The sequence below is a fragment of the Manacus candei genome, unplaced genomic scaffold (assembly GCF_025592945.1).
Source record: "Manacus candei isolate 608988 ecotype Guabito, Panama unplaced genomic scaffold, ASM2559294v1 h1tg000028l, whole genome shotgun sequence".
Lineage (NCBI taxonomy): Eukaryota > Metazoa > Chordata > Aves > Passeriformes > Pipridae > Manacus > Manacus candei.
Genome location: NW_026138076.1, coordinates 31445071 through 31465853, shown reverse-complemented (window position 1 = coordinate 31465853; position 20783 = coordinate 31445071). Strand labels below are relative to the sequence as shown.

Genomic DNA, 20783 nt, shown 5'->3' with positions numbered 1-20783 from the left:
GTTTACTATATGACTTGTGCTAGCCTGGAAATAAAATCCCCTTCTAGTCAGGAAACACTTGTTGTAGAGAGAGAGTTTCTAATGATGTGAACCAGAAGGACACTGAGGTGCTGGAGAGAGTCCAGAGAAGGGCAATGGAGCTGGTGAAGGGCCGAGAGGGTAAGTCCTGTGAGGAGCAGCTTAGGGAGCTGGGGCTGTTTAGCCTGGAGAAAAAGGAGGCTCCGGAGACCTTGTCGCTTTCTACAAGTGCCTGAAAGGAGGTTGTAGCCAGGTGGGAATCGGTCTGTTCTCCCGTACAAATAGCACTAGGACAAGAAGACATAAGCTCAAGCAGCACCTGGAGAGGTTTAGGATGAGCATTAGGAAGAATTTCTTCACATAAAGGGTGATTAGACATTGGAATGGGCTGCTCAGGAGGTAGTGGAGTCACAGTCCCTAGAGGTGTTTAAGGAAAGACTTGGTGCCATGGTCTAGTTTGACATGGTGTTCGGTCATGGGTTGGACTCGGTGATCTCAGAGGTCTTTTCGAGCCCCATTTACACTGTGAACATGAGCAGCGGCAACAGGAAGGTGAGTGCTGAGGAGGCAGTGCGGTGACCTCTGTGGTAAAGGACGGGCATCAGCGCAGCCACCGCCGCCGGCCCAGCGCCAGCCGGGGGCCAGGGGGAGCTCTGACCTCGGCGTTGCTGCTTGACTCCTCTTAAGGAATCGGAGGTAGCGTAGGTGAAAGACCCACCGCGTCTCTTCCCCGCAGCCGGGCCCGGCCACCGCCCCCGGGGGCGGAGCGCAGCCCTTTCCCCGCCCGGCCCGGCCCGGCCCGGCCCCGCCGCTCTCCCGCTCCGCGCTCTCGCCATGGCCTTCGCCACGCGCCAGTTCGTGCGCGCCGCCTCCTCCGACGCCGCCACGGCGGCCGCCAAGAAGCTGATCATCAAGCATGTGACGGTCATCGGCGGCGGCCTCATGGGCGCCGGCATCGCCCAGGTGAGCGTGGCGAGCCCCGCCTGGACGCGGGCGAGCGGGGGTGAGCGGAGGCGGCGGCGGCGCCATGGCGGCCGCGGGGCGGCCCGGGCTCGGCAAGTGCGGGCGGAGCGGGGCCGCGGCCGCGGTGGCGGGGGAGCCCCCGCGCTGCTGCTCCTGGCGGCCCCTTCGCTCCGCTCGCAGCTGAGCCCGGCCCCGGTGCAGCGCCCCGCGCTGTGCTTGGGCGGGACGGGGCCAACGTAGAGGAAGTCGAGCGGTCTGCCGGCGGACCGACATGAATACAAAGCGCAGCGAAACAAAATAAAACCTCCCGCTTCTCTGAGTGTGTTATAGTTCGTGTTCAGTCTGTTCCGTGCTGTGGCTTTCCAGGCTGTGTTTGTGCGGGAAGCAGTGGCTGCCCTGGCCCGGCCGTGGGACCCCGAGGGGCAGGGCCGGTGCGGGCCCGGAGGGACGCGCCCCTTCTGCTCCGCTGCCAGACTTGTGCGGAGTCAGGGCTGGGATTGGGTTTGATTCCTGCGGGCCGGGAGTGGGAAGTATTGCTGCACCGCTGCTGTCTGCTTGCCCAACTTTAGCACTTGTTCTCTTGCTAATCCACGCCTCTTCAGGTCAGACGAGTCGGCAAGAAGAGCCAAGGTCTGTATTTTAGTTTCTTTAAGGTGGTTGTTAAGACAGTGTGTGGCCTACTTGTAAACTAGACATGATAGTTAGATATTATCAAACTAGTGTATGATAATATGTGGAAAATGTTGGTCCGAGAAAGAAGCTGCTTCTAACTTGCCAAGGGAGCAGATCAGGTGTCATTTTACAAGTAGAATGCAGCAGCTAAAATGGGTATTTACCTGTCAGTCATCTGCAGAATTACGAAGTGGTTAATATTTAAATAGGGCTTATTTTCCCAGTACTTAGTCTCAGGCCTTTGGCTTTCCAGTTCACCTTTAACTTGATAGCTTTAGGACATAAAACTGAACAGTTCTGTCAGTGATGTAAAATTTAGATATTTGTTTAATTCAAAGAAAGAGCCTGTTGCCCAGGATACCAGGGTAGTTCACAAACTTCACAAGAGTAAGGGGAGTATGCAAAGTATCCCCAGATAGAAACTGACAGTGAGCTTGGAGCTCATAAATAGCAGTTCTCCATTTTAATGGATTAATGAGTTTCCTTCTCAGAACGGAAGGTGTCTTACATTCCTGGCAAATCTCTAGCAGGAGGAATACAGAGGGGTTTTTTTGTTTGTTTGTTTTTTCTTTTACTAAGGAATTAGCTAGTTGTTTTTTCACTTGTCTGGTAAAAACACTCCTGTGTATCTTGATGCTAGAGCTTGAGGCTTCCACTAAAGGAACTATGTTTGAGGAAGATGCACACTGTGCAAAGTTTATAATCTTGCAGGGAAAGTGAGCTGATCTATCATATTCTGTTAGTCTGCACATTCTCAAAGAGGGGCATGTCAAGAGAAACATGTCTGGTATTTGGCAGTAACAGGGGTTGTAGGCTTCTACCACTGTTAAGGACCAAGGATTGTTTTGCTGACCATCTGCCTCCAATTCATCAATCCAAAATTATCTCAAAGCAAAGATGATTATAACACTGAGTGGTGTATCCCCTGTACCCTGTTAATAAAGCTGGTTTTCCTCCCTTGTTGCACACTTAGGAAATTGTCTCTCCTCTTTCCTTGCTTTTTCATACTGTCAGGAGAGGCTAACCTCTGCTAAAATGTATGGTTGAAAGCCATGAATTTATAATTTCTGATTTTACCACGTGAAATTACACTTCTGCATGAGAAGAGCATTAATGGACTCCCCAGCACTCGTGTTTCTTATTTAGCATTCTGAAGATCATTGGGTAGTAGAATCTAGGCAAGTGTGTGTTTGAATTGCTAGGAGATGGTATGATCTTTTGCCATATTCTTCTTTCCTGTCCATGTAACTATGGGGGGAAAGCAGATGTTAATTTTTCTAGGATTTTTCACCAACTGGTCAGTGATGGTTTCATAAATGGATACTCAGAGAAGCATTTCTTAAAAATGTGCTTGGTATTGATTTTTCATCTGAAGATTAAAGGGTCTTACTGTACCCTTAAATGATCAGCAACAGATGAAGTGTTAGGAGTAGAAGTCCAAGCTTGGTTTAAGTGTTTTTTATCCAGTTGTTTTTATGAAATAGCCATAGTGAAAATAAAAGGAAAAAAGTTGGATAAAGACATGCCCATCTGCCAACTGACTCCCTGTTAAGGCTCTACTGCTGCTGTCCAGAGGCAGTTTGGCATTTCTTTATTAGCTGTATTGGTGAGGCAAATTGGATGAGAATGGCACCATGCTTTTCTTCATGAGATATCTCTGTATTTTTCATTTCAACTAGCTTTGTTGGAGTAGGTCTTGTGGGCACATGAGAGTCTTTAATCTCTACATATAAGATTAGATGTAAGGTAGAAGATTGCAGAAGGAAAGCTCTGAAGTTGTGTCTTTAAAAACCATCAGTGGAACCATGTTTTAACATCTGTTTTATACAGTTATTATATTACAAGCTCTGTTAATTTAGGAATTCTGAAAAGGAAGATAGGCTGTTGCTAACTAGCAAGAGGAACATTAATGAATAGTGAAGTAACAGATAATGAACAGCTGAGTGTGAAAGTGATGTTATACATTTGAAATTAATTTAAATTCCAACCAAAAAGACAACTCAGTAGTGCTGTCTGTAGCTGAGCCAGTGTTTGCACCAAGTATGTAGTAAGGAGAGATAGCAGGTCATTCAGGTCTGTGCAGAGTCCTGGAGTGGCAAACATTCACTGCTACTCCCAGCTCGGCTGTCACCTTCCAGTTGTTGCAGGCACGTGCTCATGGCCTGACAGCAGAGCTGTCGCTGTGTCCTGGGAACACAGGATTGGTCATCCCTTATGCCACCTGTTCGCCCTGCCAGCATTCCAGTTTTGGTCTCCACAGCCCTTTTTCCTTACAAGATACAAGGATCACAGCTAAGCCACTTGTTCCTTTCAAGGCAGCTGTTTGTTCTCTAGCCATAGCTGCAGAATTCAGATGTCTCCAGGCACAGGTAGGGTTCTGCAGTCAGTGTGGGGCAAAGATGGATTTCTTTTTCCTTTTCTCTCAAATTGAGACCTTTATTCCTTCTAGCCTACCCCAGCTATCTGCAGGTTTTTATGATTTTTCTATGAAAGTGCATTTGGTTCAATGTCTCTTTTGCCTAATTCATTGCCTGGTGTATTGTCTACCCCAGCACAAATCAATATGGTTGGTTCTTTTATGACATTGATGTTGAATTTTTTTTTTTTTTTAACTTTCAGGTTGCAGCAGCCAGTGGTCACACGGTGGTGTTAGTAGACCAGTCAGATGAAATCCTTAAAAAGTCCACAAAAGGAATTGAGGAGAGTTTGAAGAGAGTGACAAAAAAGAAGTTTGCAGATAAGCCTGAGGTTGACATCTTCTTTATTCCTCTAGGAAAACTTAGGAAAGTAAAAACTACCATATTCGAGTTCTGATATTGCTTACAGCTGTGCATTATAGAGCATGTTAATATACTGGCTTAAAAAGAAAACTTTTTCCAGTGTACTGAAGAACTTCGATTTTCCTTTTTTTTAATTTAGGGAGATTGAAAGATGTCTTATCTGGGAATGCACTCATTTTATCCAAAAGCAAATAGTAACAAAATTGTCTTAATACCTTAGTAAGGAGTGGGGGTTTTGTGGTTTTTTTGGTTTTGTTTTGTTGGTTCCCGTCCTGGCCCCAAGACTTGGGTACAGGATTATTGCAAAGGAAAAGAGAGTGCAAGTAACATGAATTAGATGTATAAGATACTGTTCATTTACATTACTGAGTAAGACTTACATAGAGCAAGCCACTGTGGAGCAGTTGATGCATCTAAATTTGTATCCAAAGGGTTACTTGTTACTATTCTTGTTTCTCTAAATTCCACAACAGATTCATTTCTTCTTTTGATACATATTAACTTATATTATGTATACCGGGATTGATGATTGCCAGTAGAAATGATGCAGCAGACAAAGGAAATTAAAAGGGCTTGTACCAGGATAACCGGAGCATACATACATACATACATACATACATACATACATACATAATTATGGGGAGTCTTTTAATACAAAGGAAAACTGTCCACATATTGCTTGTGGGTTTTGTATGCCATTGTATTCTACCATGCAGGTTTTGGGGTTTTTTTCACTTGTACTATGTCTCCATTTACCCTTGGTGAAAAGTCTTGAAGTTCTGTTTGATTTCTGTCCTCACAAACTGTGTCAGCAATTTTCAGATTTACTAGTGAAAAAACATTTTTTTCCCCTGCATTTGCACTGAAACTGTAGCTACTGATTGACCAACCAGTTGATCACTGAGACTCTTACCCTGAAGGCTGGACTGCAGCAAATGGTCTTCCTAAAAGAATTAATTCAAAGGTCTCCTATTTGCTTCAAAGCAGATTTGACTGGCTAGGAAAATTTTGTCAGTGGAAAGCATTGTATCTCTACACACTTAGTACTTGCTCACTGATTTGGAAACGTGGCAGACTGCCTGCCAAGTGTTTTTGGCAGCTCAAAAACACTTCAGAGCACATAAGGGGATTTTCATGTAAAAGTAAATTAAGTCATTGTAAATAGACATTATAACTTCTTGGAAATGTTTCAGGCTGGTGCTGAGTTCATTGAGAAGGCCTTAAAGAACCTCACAACGAGCACAGATGCAGCAGCAGTAGTCCACAGCACAGATCTGGTTATAGAAGCCATTGTGGAGAACCCAGAAGTCAAAAATGAACTCTTCAAGAGGCTGGATAAGTTTGCTCCAGAGTATGTGTATTTTTCCTTTTACATTTTGAAACTTAGACCATTGTTTCTGGTGTTTTTGTGCTTAATGTTAGTTCTCTATTTTCTTAGCTGCTTTTTTTTAAAACCAGGTTTTTTTTTTCTCTTAGACTAACTCCAGACCGTCATGTTGGTGTGGAATAGTTGTTGTACCAGGTGCATATGTTACAAACACTCATAGATGTGTCCACCAGGTTTTTTGCTTGTTGCATTGCTTAATGTGTTACGGTTCCAGGTATGTTTGGTCATGAAGCTTGTCCGTCTACTTGGCCGTAGTTCAAATCTAAATCCAATTGCAAATGCACAACAGTAGAATAAACTTGTTCTGGTACACATGGGTTATGCTTAACCTCTTGTTCCCATATTTAAATTGGGAATTGGGATGATAAAATATTTGGTTTTAGCATGCCTGGCATGAACAAGTTTTAAGAAGTCTCAACCTCTTAGCCGTAAGTCTCAGTCATCTCAAAAGTGTCTTAAGTGAACCAAGTTTACTTTATATGCAAGAGTTTGGAAACAGATCATTGCTGGTTATTGTGTGGTATAAAAGTGTAAATAATTTTTTAATATGCACTCATTCAGTTACAGTCCCTGGAATTTTCTTTGAACTGTGACTGATAACTGTTTGAAGTTATTGTTGAATTGTATCCAAACCCAAAAATGCTTTTAAGCTGAGCATGCAGTCTCAGAAGTTTGGACCTTGTAATTGATGACTCAGGATCACAAGACCTTGACTGCTTGCAGGTTGAGATTTTAACTAGTATAGCTAAATCTGAGGATATTGACTAAGAGGTATTCTAGACTGTCTAGATAAGCCTGTCAACTAGTCAAGCTGTGGCTTGAATGTAATGTCAAGGGAGAAAAGATGTTATCATTAGTTGAATTCAGCCTGGGGAGATTTTTTGGCCTTTCTCATATGGTCAGTAGTTAAAATCACCTGGTACTTTTGAAAGCAATAAATGATCACAACCAACCATGTACTGAGCACAGGGTAACTTGCCATTACTCTTAATCTGACACACATAAGTAAGTAGCTGTCTTTGGCAGTTATGAGAATACCTTGTAGTGATGAGATTGGGCCTGTTTTGTAAAAATAGACCAACAAGTGCCCTAGTCTTTAATGAGAAAGTTGGACTGTACTAAATAGCAAATTGTTTAGAACCAGTCAGCAAGGAAATGTGGGCAGAGGGACTTGGAGCCTCATTTAAAAATATGTATGTTTGGAACACCTGAGGCTGTGTTTCGTAAGACTGCGCTGTTTGTCAGCATAGCTGCCTTAAAACATTAAATTTTACATTACAGAGTGTTAAAAGATACTAGGAGTTGTTCAGATATGCTTCTTCCCATTGCATCAGACATGATTTTTCAAGGTTGGGAAAAATGACTAGACAAGAAGCCTTCCATTTAAAAGGATATTTGGAAATTATGATACACACATGGATCTCTTACATGTAGGATAAAGAAAAGTGAAGTGAATGGCGAAGAATATGGGTTGCAGTGTAGAAAGCCTAGATGAAAGAAAGAAAACTGGTAAAATAGTGACATTTAGTAGCCAAGTGTTAAAATATTAGCTATTGGATACAAAGGGTAGTTTGTAATTATGTAAGAAGTATAGAGTTGCAGATCCTGTGAGCAATGTGGGGAAAGGCAGAAATGTCTAGTGAGTATTTTTCCATGCATTAGAAGGAAGCAGTAGACTTCCTTCATCCCACACAGCACTGTGGTGGAATGGAAGGCTCTCCCTGTCAGTGCAGGCATTCTACAGCCGTTGCTAAGACTGAATAGTTCAAAACTTGTAAACATATTATATGGGCTAACTGTTCTGTCATGCTCAGTGAGGGTGGTGGACTTCTGGTCAATTGATATGGAAGACAGGATTTGTTTCAAGATAGCTTTGAATCTTAGGACAAGCTTTGCTTCCGTGGGGCCCTGGCCATTGGGACCCTCTGAAGTGTGTGTTACAGGCAGAGACTGTGAAAGACCAGGCTTCTGAGGAGGGAGGACTTGCCTTAATTCAAATCTCAGGACTTACCATGGGAATAGATGGTAGCAGATGGAAATGTAAAGGGCTATGTGTTACAGTTGCTCAGAGAAGATGATGAATTCTGCCTTTGAAACAGAAGCTGTGTGAAACCTTGCATTTTTCTTCTTTTGCACTTTATTTCATGTCTCATATGTTTCCTTGGCTGCAACAGCTACGTGTTCCTTTCCCATTTTTGCACCATGATGACCTCTCCAATGAAAATAAGTCTGGGGACAGCAGTAAACAGAAGCATTGCATTGAAAAAACAAAGCACGATTAACTTAATTCCTCCTCCGTTTTCTTATAAAAGAACTGTAATTCCTCTGAGAGTGGATCTATTAATGTAAGGGAGTGGGAAAGCTGTTCTTTATTGAGAGAAGTTGTATTTGTGAATGGGGAGTGAATTTCCCTTAAGTCTTCAGAACAAGTGTAATGAACCAGAAGAGTGTGGCAACCCCAAAGCACATGGGGAAGTCAAGGTATTCCTCATCTGGGTAACTGTCCAGGTGAAATGGTGAATGGTGTTTCCTGGATCCCATCAGTCTGAGAGCATAGTGGTTTATGTTCTTAGAGCTTTGCAAAATTCCTTGAGTAGGTTCTGTTCCTCTCGGTGTTATACTCACCCTCCTAACATGGTAATTGTTACTGTGTTACATGGTCATCATCTTCAGAGCAGGATAAAGCATTCCTACCCCCTCTTCAGTTTTGTTTTCCTTTTCTTGAATTGAGTCAGTTTTGTGTTTCCATTATGGAAAGGTCAGGCAAGGGTTTTTGTAGGATATCCCCACGTTCTTTGTGGCTTCTAGTTATTTAAACAGTGCAACACTTTTCCAAACAGGGTCATAATGAACATGACAAAAGAATTTTTGTGTATCCACTTTAAGAACACTTCTGTACTTGCTTTCTATTTATGTCTGGGGTGTGGGAATGCCCATCAACATTTCTTGGTCTAGGATTTATCTTTATATGTGGGAACTCAGCTCAGAACTGGCTGAGTCTTTCAGCTGTTCACTGTGTTAGAATCAATGTGTTATAAAACTGTTACAAAGGAAGTCTTGTTCAGTGTTTGCTGTGTAAGGGAGCTGGGCTGTAAGAGTCAGATTTATTGATATGGTCTGCTTCTCTCGTGTTGGGCTCTGTTTTCGACGTCTTCCTCTGACCCACTAGATGGCACCAGGAGAAAGCACTCTGGTGCCTGGAAAAGCATTGCTATGGCTTCACTAGTACTGTTGCTTTCCAGAGCCTTCCAACTCTGCTGCCACCTGAAGCATGGATTATGTAATTCTAAGTCAAAGAGGCATGAAATTCTGTTTTAAACTCAATTGAAATCAATTGGTTGGTCAGAGCAAGAAGTGTAAATAAAATGCCCGTGTACACAGTGCAAATGTATTTTCCCCCCCCAAGGCTTTATATTGTGTGAGGCTACAACTATTCACCCATAGAAGTGATACTGAGGTAAAATCTCTTACTTAATTGAACTCAGGTATAAACCTAACAATAATTACATTACACAAATCAGTGTGATTAAGTTTTATATGAATATTTGAATTTTTATGTACGGTGGGAAACATTTGGTGAGGATAAGTGACTTTTGAATGCACTGACCTTGCAATGTCAAAACTTTGAAATATAGAATACTTCTTTTAGTAACCCACCTCAGAACAATATAAGGCCCATTTATGGTGAGGAAATAAGAAAAGAATATTTGTGAGAAGAGTAAGCAGGAATTTCCAGTATTTTTTTATTTCCTTTTCTATAACAAAAAAGAGAACATAATAAACAATAGAAAACCATGTGGGTGTTTTTGTCCCAGAATGTTTTCTTTTAATGCCACTATAAGATGTTCCCATAGCTTGGACATAACTTCTCTGAAAGCTCTGTTGTGAAGCTCAATTATATCTCAATGAAATGTAAGCAAAATATCAATGTAGGTTAACATTTGATGAGTCTGATAGGATAACTTTTTGAAAGGACAGTAGGATCTAGTCCAGAATGGAAGATATGGTTTTATCTCTGATTTATTTTCTGATTTTTGTGATTTGAAGAAAAAACCGTTTAAGTTTTTGGTGTGATGTCATTACAGCAGGGCAGTTGAGGTTCTGACGTATTTCTGGGGAAAAAAAATCCCAAACCACAAACCAAACCATTATAAATTGCAGTTATTAAATCTGGTTTATGTCTGGAAAAGGACTTCATGTAAGTCTTAAAATTCTTGGCATGTTGTGTATCCTTTGCAGTGTCCTGTGCATGGTGGTATTTATCTGTTTGTTTCCCATCAGCTCTTTGCTCTTGTAGCAGGTTTGCTCATCCTGTCTACCATTGATCATTATATAAAAAAGTAGATTCCACATTTTCCTTAAGGCTCCAAAGTGCATTTTCAATGTGGCAAATGATTGGGTTTCAATAGATGTGTAAATGATTAACAAAAAAATTACCCTTAGGTTTCCAGGATTGCTGAAGGAGTTATCTGGAATGTATCTGGGGAGTTAAAAGAAATTTTCTGCTTTCAGAGTCTTTTTTCCCAGCACCTAAGAAATGTATTCAACACACTTCCTTGACAGTCAGAAACTCTCACAGTCCTTGCAGTGGCTGTACTCACACCTCAGCAAAAGAACTGTGATAAACTGCAGGAATATTTCTGAGGATTCTGTGTATGGTTAGCCAGTGGGTATCTATTTCTGTTTAGCGCATCATTCTCCTACTGTCATTTATGCAATCCATGTATTTCTTGTTTCCAGCCATACGATATTTGCAAGCAACACTTCATCCTTGCAAATCACAAACTTGGCTAACTCGACCACCAGGCAGGACCGATTTGGGGGTCTCCATTTCTTCAACCCTGTGCCTATGATGAAGCTTGTGGAGGTAAGTGTCTTAGGACCGCTCCTTACAGTGGTTACTATGATCACATTCCATCACAATAACAACTGCAGTGCAGCAATGCAGTTGTCATCAGTGAGACTTGAGTTAGATGAAAGAGTAGATCTCAGTTTGCAGCTCTTCTGATATGGAATTAGCTTCCTCTAGTGATAAGAGGATAGTGCAGTCTCTTTTGTGGGGTGGGTTGAAGAGACAGAGGTAACTCCTTCAGTCTTGAGGCTCCAGAGTCCTCCACTGAACTGCCAACAGAGGTGGTGTTTGTAGTGATCATTTTAGGCACACAGGCAGGCTGATTAATAAGAACTGCTGCTACCGGTAGGAATCAACAGAAAATTACATGAAATGAAATCTTACTTCTTGTCACTTTTGAAATAGAGTCAGTCGTGTTTGTTTCATATGTTTTGTCCGGAATTATTACAGTATTTCTCAGCCTTTAAGGAAGCATAAAAAGTTTTTACATAACTCTTCAGATGTCTTTTCTAAATATATTCTCTTTGGCTACATCATATCATTTCTAAAAATACTGAAATGCAGAGTAGAATAACATTCCAGTATAAGAGTTTATCTGAGCCTCCAAAGTAAGGGTCACATTACAGACAAAACAACAGGTCTTTCTTTTTCTCACCTTTCCCCCTTGTGGCTGACCTTGATCACTAGAATTTACAAACTCTAGAGTAAGTGGAAATAAATTGTTATATTTGGCCACTCTGCCCCAAAGTTTCATGTACTTCATACCTTTAAGTGCTTTAAATCATTTTCCTCTGTCCCATGGGCCATTAGTTCTAGTACTGCTTTAGTGACAAACACTTCAAACGTGTTGTGCCCCCATTTCAAATGCCCAAGATTCACGTTATTATAGTTTTTGCTTGTTTCCCAGTAAAATATATATATGCAGATGTTTGCTCTATGTCTTTGCATGTATCGTTCTCCTCTTCTCCCTTTTGGAATGCTTGAATCTTTTGGCTGAAATGAACAAATTTGATTCAGAGTATGGTTGTCTGATGAGCGCTCAGACACATGCAAATTCTCTCTCGCTGAATTCTGTATCCAGGTGGATTTTGAAATTATTTTTTAGTTTAATATTGCATCCTGTATATTGTGACTAAGTGTTCTGGAGAAATGTGGTAAGAAGGAAAGGGAGGAATTTTATAAGTTTGTCAGATGTAGCAAAAATATTTAATGTAATTCCCTAGGCTAACGTAGACTTCATTGATTTCTGTACCAAGAAGGACTTGTTGGCAGTAATTTATTTCTGTGAATGAAGTGTTCTATATCTTAAGGCTAAAACAAATCATAGTCTTGAGAAATCTAAACTAAGCATCTGTGAGATTAGAAAAATACAAGATACCTATCATTGTTTATTAAAACCAAAACCAAGGAGTCTCTGTTTGACTGCCGTGCTCAATCTTTATAATTTTGAGGTTTTTCACATGACTTATGTCCTGCCCCAGAGTTGCTTCAGTTTATTAATAGTATTTGAAGAACTTTAAAACACAGAACCTCTGCTTTCAGTGGCTTGATGAAGAAAGGCACCAATATTAGTAAATCAATACACTTTTTAAAGCTTTTTAAAAAGCTTTTAAAGCTTTTGGTTTTGTTTCAGGTTTACTACTGTAAATGAGGATTGGCATTGGCAAACACTCTAAACAACATTTTCTATGTAAAACAGCTGTTTCAATTTGAAATAATTAAGGGAAAAATCAAGAGAATCACCAAAACTATGAAAGATACTACTGAAATTGCCAGTCATTTCTCATGGAAGCTGTCCTTCATGGGTCACAAATCTGCAGTACTTCTGAGTATTATCTGTTCTTTTCCTAGATTGTGGATCTCATGCTCAGAAAGCACATAGCTTTGAGGGGATTTCTTTATCTAATAATTCAAAAAAGCTAGTGCTAGTTTTTCAGAATTCTGAAGTGTATATTAAAAACTCATTCTTGAAACTGTTGCAGATATTTTTATGAAATATCAAAGATCACTACTTTTTCTGCTGTGAAACAAGCCTTTTTCTCAGTCCTAACTGGTGTGGGGTTTTTTGTGTTTGCCTTATATCAGTTATTAGAATGGGGGAAAATCTCTCTGTGACAGAGAAAGGCTGTGGATGTTGTCTGCCTGGACTTGAGTAAAGCCTTTGATACTGCCTCCCACAGTATTCTCCTGGAGAAGCTGACAGTCCATGGCTTTGACAGGTGTATTCTTTGCTGGATTAAAATCTGGCTGGATGGCTGGGCCCAGGGAGTGGTGGTGAGTGGTGTTACATCCAGCTGTCAGCCAGTCACTAGTGGGGTTCCCCAGGGCTCTGTGTTGGGGCCAGTCCTGTTTAATGTTGTTACCAATCACCTGGATGAGGGCATTGAGTGTACCCTCAGTAAATTTGCAGACAACACTAAGCTGAGTGGGAATGTTGATCTGCTGGAGGGTAGGAAGGTTCTGCAGAGGGATGTGGATGGGCTGGATCCATGGGCTAAGGCCATCGGTATGAGGTTCAGTAAGGCCAAGTGCCAGATGCTACACTTGAGTCCCAACCACCCCATGCAGCACTACAGGCTGGGGGAAGAGTGGCTGGAAAGCAGCCCAGCGGAAAAGGACCTGGGGGGTGCTGGTTGACAGCGGCTGAACATGAGCCAACAGTGTGCCCTGGTGGCCAATAAGGCCAATGGCATCCTTCCTTGGTTCAGAAATAGTGTGACCAGCAGGACCAAGGCAGTGATTGTCCCTCTGTGCTCAGCAGGGCTGAGGCTGCACCTCGAGTGCCCAGTTCTGAGACCCTCACTGCAGGAAGGACATTGAGGTGCTGGGGCAGGGCCAGAGAAGGACAGTGAAGCTGGTGAGGGGTCTGGAGGGTAAGTCACATGAGGAGCAGCTGAGGGAGCTGGGGTTGTTTAGCCTGGACAAAAGGAGGCTCAAGGGTGACCTTATCACTCTCTACAGCTACCTGTAGCCAGGTGGTTGTCAGCCTCTTCCCCCAGGCAGCTAGCAACTGGACAAGGGAAAATGGCCTGCAGCTGTGCCAGGGGAGGTTCCAGCTGGACATCAGGAAGAATTTGTTCACTGAAAAGTGTGGTTAAACATTGAAATGGGCTGCTGGGGAGGTGGTGGTGTCGCATCCCTGGAAGTGTTCAAGCAATGCCTGGACATGGTGCTTAGTGCCATGGCTGAGTTTACATGGTGGTGTTTGGTCAAAGGTTTTACTCGATGGCCTTCGAAGTCTTTTCCAACCTTAATGATTCTGTGACTTAATGGTATGAATAAGGAGGTCAGCCTTATGTACTTACGTATAGCAGTTTTAGGTTACTGCACATGGAGACTGGTTTCAACACAAATATTACAACCAGTTCAGCTTCTGCACATCTGTCTTTTTTGCCTTTTTTTTTTATTTGGGGTGGTGGGAGTTGGGGCAGGGAATGGTGGTGGTGAAGTATAGAAAATACTATGTGTGACAGAAGGCTCAGCTGTGAAGAAAATCAAGATGGAAATGTAGTACTGAAAAGCTTACAGGGCTGTCACAAAGTTGCAGAATAGATTTTAAATTTTCTTTAGAAATTAGTGTATTTTGTGTTTACATTGGGCACAGGGTAGATGTTACAACCTGTTATATCAGGAACTGTATCTGTTCACAAGGTTCTCTGGAGTGATGTCTTTGTGTTTCCCAAGACAACAGAGACTATGCAGCTTTTGAAGTTGCTTTGTCTCTGTTGTCTCTTAAGTGTGATTCCAAAGGATGGTCCCTTTTACCACCCGTCCATAGTGGCTGAGTGGGAAAGTATCTTAAAGAAATGCATAGTTTCAAAATGTGCAAAATGCTGTATCTATCTTTAAAATGGATTTCTGTGTCTGTTACATATATATATCCAATATATATCCATTGAAGATCTTTTTTGCAAAACAAGTGTTTGGTGAATTTCTGGAATAATGTTCTAGATTACAATTTAATCATTGCTGTAATGGGGATGAGATGAAATGAGAGAGCTTCTGCTCATAAATGTGCTTATTCTCTCTCTACCTTCCCTCTGCCCAGGTCATCAAGACTCCAATGACCAGTCAAAAGACTTTTGAATCTCTTATGGATTTCAGTAAAGCAGTAGGAAAGAGTCCTGTCAGTTGTAAGGTGAGTATGTTTTGACTGTACAGTGTTCAGAGGATCTGTTCTTGTAGACTGTTAATTTTAAGGTGGTAGGTTTTAGTGGATGTAAGAGTACTTCAAGAATTTCCAGGTTGCTTCTTGTCCAGTTTATCTTCCCTGTTAAAAACAGTTTGACGAAGAAAACATCCATAATTACCACAAATTCTTAAACGTCAAGTGACTCTAGACATCTTACCTAGAGCAGCAAAACTCACAAGTATCAGGGTTTACAGTTTTGGAGTCTGTTTTTAAACTCCTGCAAAAGCCTAGACTGTAGAGCTTAAGCAAGAACTCATTTTTTGCTGTGCTGGAGACAAGACTGTTACCTCTTGTACTGTGAGGCAGTTGGATGAATCCTCTCTGGTGTGTGCTCATTCCAAACTTTCCTTAAGACTGCAGTAACGAGATGCTAATTAATCTTCAGAGCTTTGCAGCTTTGGTTTTTTTCTCTAGAGTAACACCCTGCTTCCTAAGCACACTTTTTCTGAATCCATTAAGTTGTGGTCTGGGTAGCTTTATGCAAGCTATTGCCTTGAGTTTCACAACCCATTTCTGGTAGTGGACACACACAAAAAAACCTATTAAAGAAGAAATGCTCTTCTCCTATCCTTCAGGAAATGGCGTCATCAGAATTTTGATAAAGAAAAGACATTTGTCAACTGGCCACATTAAATTGTTTTAAGATTAATTGAATTGGGCTTGTAGTAGTCTTACTGTTCTTTGTCATGATGAATGTTTATGTGCTATTCCTTGTTTGTGAAATTCATCTTTTGTGTTTTAATGCTGGGCAGATAGATCAGATGAAAAATACAATTCAGAGAGTATCATAAATTGATGATACACTTCATCCACTTGTTTCATTTGTCATATAGCATTTGAGTGTAGTACTGGTAAAGAATGTGTACTTAGAATCCCTTTTTTATTTTTCATAGGACACTCCAGGGTTTATTGTAAACCGTCTCTTGGTGCCATATATGATGGAAGCTGTTCGACTTTTTGAGAGAGGTATTTGTTGGGATGTTGATTTCAGGGAATGTTGACATATAATACTACTAAATGTTATGTCACTTCAGAAAAGCCTTGAGATTCCCTCAGAATTTTCAGATCTTAAAGGCTGGAAGTGAATAGTGAACTTCAAATATGAGCCAGTATGTGTAATGGGAAAGATCTTACCTTCACTTTGAAATGTTAGGTTGTGAGGAGTTGGAAGGTAGTAGTTACTTGTGAGGGAAATTCCTGGTGGTGAAAATGTTTCTGACTTGGAGGTGACAAGGTGAGTGTAATGCCATTGTAAAAATATCCTTTGCTGACTATTCAGGAACCTCCCTCTCTCTGTCCAAAGAGATGTTGATAAAAGTGGTTGAAAATCCCATTAGGGGACGATTAGCAAAGTTCTCCTGAGTTCACTCATATGGGGCTTGTGAAATAAACCACCAATTTTCAGGTGAGGTAGGTAGTGTAATAGTGTCACACTGTGGTACTGGCATACAAGTGATTTGGGCTCAGCTATTGCCACATAAAATTCTGTGTCCTTTTTTAGACATAGGTTCCTCTGGAACTCCCATCTAGGTGCTGGTCTCTCTTATATTGATTCTGAGGGTAGGTAGAAATAATCACTAACCCCCAAAGAACCACTGAATTTTTCAAAGCCTTGGTACTTGTTTTGAAAAGAAAACAAGCCAGTAATGAATGTAGTGGATAAAGAGGAAATTACAGAGTGTAATTGCTTTTATTTCAAGTGCTCTGCTCATACTGCCGTGATACTAAGAATGTCATTTGAAACATTTTGTTTTTGAAATCACTGGTTTTTTACAGATGAAAGCACTCCATTTTCAGGATTTCACCTAATATGCTTTAAATATTAAAAATCTCTTTTAAAGCACATGGAAGAGGTGGTTTGATCTCCAGAAAAAAAATATAAAACAACACTACTTGTTTATCCATCAACAGATGTACCTAATTACATCTCAAAGGGAGAAAAGAGAAAATTTAGTGACTTGAAAGGCAAAGGCATGGATGTGAGGGGGCATTATTCTCTTAGAGAAAGTCACAGTTTTAAATAGAGTGTATGGGTGTTTCACTGTGTTTAAAAGGGGTGCCTTTGTTAAGTCACATGTATCATTGCGCGTATTTCAGGAGACAACAGAACTTTTAATTAAAATGCAGGAGAAAACAGTCACTGAGTTTGTATGTTAAAATTGACTGGTTTCTGCTTAGCAAAACAATATTTTGATTTAATCTTTATTCTGTTTGTATTTTGTTCCACAGTATGATATTTCCAAACTTGTTAATTTGTGAGTTTTTAATGAAATCTATTTAAAAAGCTGGTTGATGTTTTGAGAAGACCGATGGCTGTCTTTTAACTCATATTTTCCATTGAGTCAGGTTAAATTTTTACCATATCCTTTGTGTTAATCCTCAGAATAGACTGTTGAACCAGATTGTCATCCACATTAGAATGAAATTGTGTCTCTTTCCTGGCAACCTCAAGCACTGAAATATACCTTTGTATTGGGCCAGTCCTTGAGTTTTTATTTATACAGAGTCTCATACTGTTAAATGTGCACTTTCTGCATAGGCAAAATACCTTTAGTATATTAACAGTGATTTAAACAGGGGGCATATGCATGGTGGTCTGTACTTCCCTGTTCTTAGTGGAAAAACTAAAAAGCAGTCAAGTTTATATTATATAGAGTCTGCTTTATACTAGGAGAGACTATTATGAATTAGGGGTATAACCCTTGCTTGTCCTTTTGCTATTTTTGATTGTATTGTAATGAAACTGTCTACTGTCGGGTGGCCATGTCCTAAGTTTGACAAAGTGGGACAAATTTGCTGATAGAACAAGTATGTGCACCTGCATCAGCTTCAAATGAGCTGAGGATTTAGGCGTGTTTGAATTTGGGGAACTGAAATGATATTAGAATTAAGTAAGGTTACTTTTCCAGGTTTCTCAGAAATAAAACGAGGTTTTAAAAAAGCCCAAACATTGTCAGCTTTAAAGAGTAAAGGGAGATATATATAAATTATTACTTCATATAAAACTGTCACTGGAGTTGTTGCCTTTACAAGAGATTTTGTAAATTTATTTCTAAGAATCTCTGATCTTAGGCATATAAATTGCATAGGCTATGTCTGCCAAGCTTTTGGACACCCTGAATGCCTGTACGCATTGAGCATGGAGGTTACTTAACAAGTACCTCTGGGGTTTGTATAACTTCATCATTTTTTACAGGATCTGCAAAGAACTGCACTGCCTTTATCAAAATATGTATTAGAATTAAGCAGTAGAGATGCATCTGCTTTGATGACAGTATAAAATATGTATTCCCAGGAAAAGAATGAGGTGAATATTAACTGTGACAATACAGGATTTGTATTTTTATAGGCACACACTGAAGTAGAAATAATAAATTTCTGATAATTTTGATTTCTTTTTTTTTAACAACTTCAGAATTCACAAATTTAGCTGCACCTGCGTAGTCTTTTCAGGTCTCTCCTATCTGCCATCTCTGATACCAATAGATATCCTCCAGTGAAAGCTGCTGTAACTAAGCATGCTACTCAGCTGCTACTGTTCCCCTCTCCATGCCTGCCTTATCCATCAGCTGGATATCACTTGTCTTCTGGCAGTTGTAGAGTAAGATTAGCTCTGTCCTGTGCATCACTCAAAAGCTGCTGCTGATCTCATGAAGATGAAATTTAGTCATTTCCTTACTTACCTATTCTGCTGCCTCTAAAAGAAACTCTTGATTCTTCATAGTGACCAGTTCTTCCTTTAGTCTTTCTGATAGGTTCAGCACAGTAGCTGTGGCTCCATCAGTAGCATAGTGATCTGTATTGAAATGCAGGAGGAAGCTAGAAAAATAGAAAGCAGGCCTGCAGGGCTTTTTTTTTTTTTTTTTTTTTTGTGAGAGATTCAGCTTTATGCTCCACATGTGTATGCTGACTCTAGTTTTTGTGGCTCTGAAACATGCAGAGATTTCTGTGAAGAGCTGCACCAGGGTGAAATAACACCCTGTTAATTATTTATAAGTGGTGCCAAGTAGATGCGGAATCTTCTCTGTTCATCAAACTGTCAATCACTTCTCTAGGAGATGCATCAAAGGAAGATATTGATGTTGCTATGAAGCTTGGGGCTGGCTATCCCATGGGTCCATTTGAACTGCTGGACTACGTTGGGTTGGATACCAGTAAATACATTATAGATGGTACTGCATGCTTATTTTGTTCTGTTTTCCCCCTTTTTAGCTACACTGTAGATGTTCTAATGCAAATGTGACTCTTAATTATTTAAACTGAATGTTTATGGCATAGCCTTTTAACTGTTCAGGAGAAAGGAATGAGAATTCAGCTCAGAATGCTGTGTGAGTACAGCATTTGTACTGCATGCTTGTGCCCTTTGTACACAGTGGTGGTTTTGCTGACCTCATCGAGTTCCATTGGAAAATAATAATAATATTAATGATACTTTATATAGCTAAAAAGAATCAGTGGGAAGAGAGGCATACTTGGAGGTAAGAAATTCTGGTGAAAAGCCACAAATGTTGAGACTGCTTATCCTTTTTCTGCCAGCTGTGTTTTCATTCTTAATCAATAGGAAACGCAGTAAATACCTCAAAAGATATAAGTAAATCATCTCCCTTTCACTTCAGTTACTAAATGGATGAATGTCAATACAGTAAAAAAACCATACATAATTGGTGATGGCTTGTTGATGGTTGATGTATTCTTTTGAACGAGCAGCTTAAATATTCTCCAAGGCAGAATGTGACTTTGAAAAGGGCATTTTCAGTGAAACCTCTTTTGCTTTTAGTTAATACTGTGGAGTAGCATTACATTGTTCTAACTGACTGTGTCTTTCACAGGTAGAAATTCAAGTTGGAATTTCTTTGCACTTAAATTTCTTTTCAGCTAGCTGTTTTATTTCCTTGTACTTATCTATGTTTCAAAAGTTCTCCTTAATTTTTTTAAAGTATTAAAAATCCTCAGTCCTGGAGATTATAAGGCGTTCAGAGTACACTATGCCTAAAGACTAATTGACAGATTTGCTCATAATCATCAGCACTGATCTGTGCTTTATGAAGCTGCATTGAAGGGTCTCAGAGGGTTTACAATAAGTTCCAGACCTCCTTCAGTTTTCTGACCTCTGAATATTTTTCTAAGGAGATGCAGATCTCTATTATCTTTGGATATAAACAGAACTGTTACTAATTCATCCACTTCCTTTCTTTTCCAGGATGGCATTCATTAGAGCCCAACAACCCTCTTTTTGCACCCAGCCCACTCCTGAATAAACTGGTAGCAGAAAAGAAGCTGGGTAAGAAGACTGGAGAAGGATTTTACAAATATAAATGAATTCCACACCTCAAGAGGTGTTAAACTATCTGTGTGCTATTCAGCGTTGCCATTTTACCGGTGAATTCTGTTTAAACCTACCCAAGGATGGCACAAGCTGCATTTAGAACATAACCCACCTCTGAACTGAGTGATTGCACTAGTTAATTATGGTCAAAACTTGATTTGGTAGATTATTTTTTTCTTGTAATTCCAAAAAGCTTTCTATATACAGTGCCTTCATGAAATGTCAATTTTTTCAGGTGCAGTACAGAATGACGAGTGAATTTATCTATTAAAAACATTATTATAGTGATGGGAAATATCCTAAAAATAACCTCACTTTCTTAAAAATAAAGTTTTCAATAATTCTGTATTGAATGTCATGGCTTGCAGTTGGTGTACTTGGATGGAGTCCACTGGGTGGCAGTCTCTTTTCACGCTGGCAAACATAGCAGCGGAAAGGCAGTAAGTTGTTTTGTTAGGATTTTTCTTAGCAGCAGTGCTAATCTGTAGGTGTAAATTACAGTGCCTTGGACAATAATTTTTTGAAAGTCATATTTAAAAATAAATAAAAAATCCCACAATGGCAGGCTGTGACCCAGACAGAAGATTCCCAGT

The 20783-nt window shown here is 40.4% G+C and overlaps 1 protein-coding gene across 1 annotated transcript; it reads left to right on the top strand.

Moving 5' to 3' along the window:
* The first annotated feature begins 804 nt into the window (after positions 1-804).
* On the top strand, positions 805-20538 carry HADH (hydroxyacyl-CoA dehydrogenase). Its single transcript, XM_051789698.1, has 8 exons — positions 805-981; positions 4273-4401; positions 5627-5784; positions 10561-10687; positions 14721-14810; positions 15758-15830; positions 18920-19036; positions 20065-20538. Exons 1-8 carry the CDS (start codon positions 853-855, stop codon positions 20181-20183), a joined length of 942 nt encoding a protein of 313 aa, XP_051645658.1. The 5' UTR covers positions 805-852; the 3' UTR covers positions 20184-20538.
* The last annotated feature ends 245 nt before the right edge of the window (positions 20539-20783 follow it).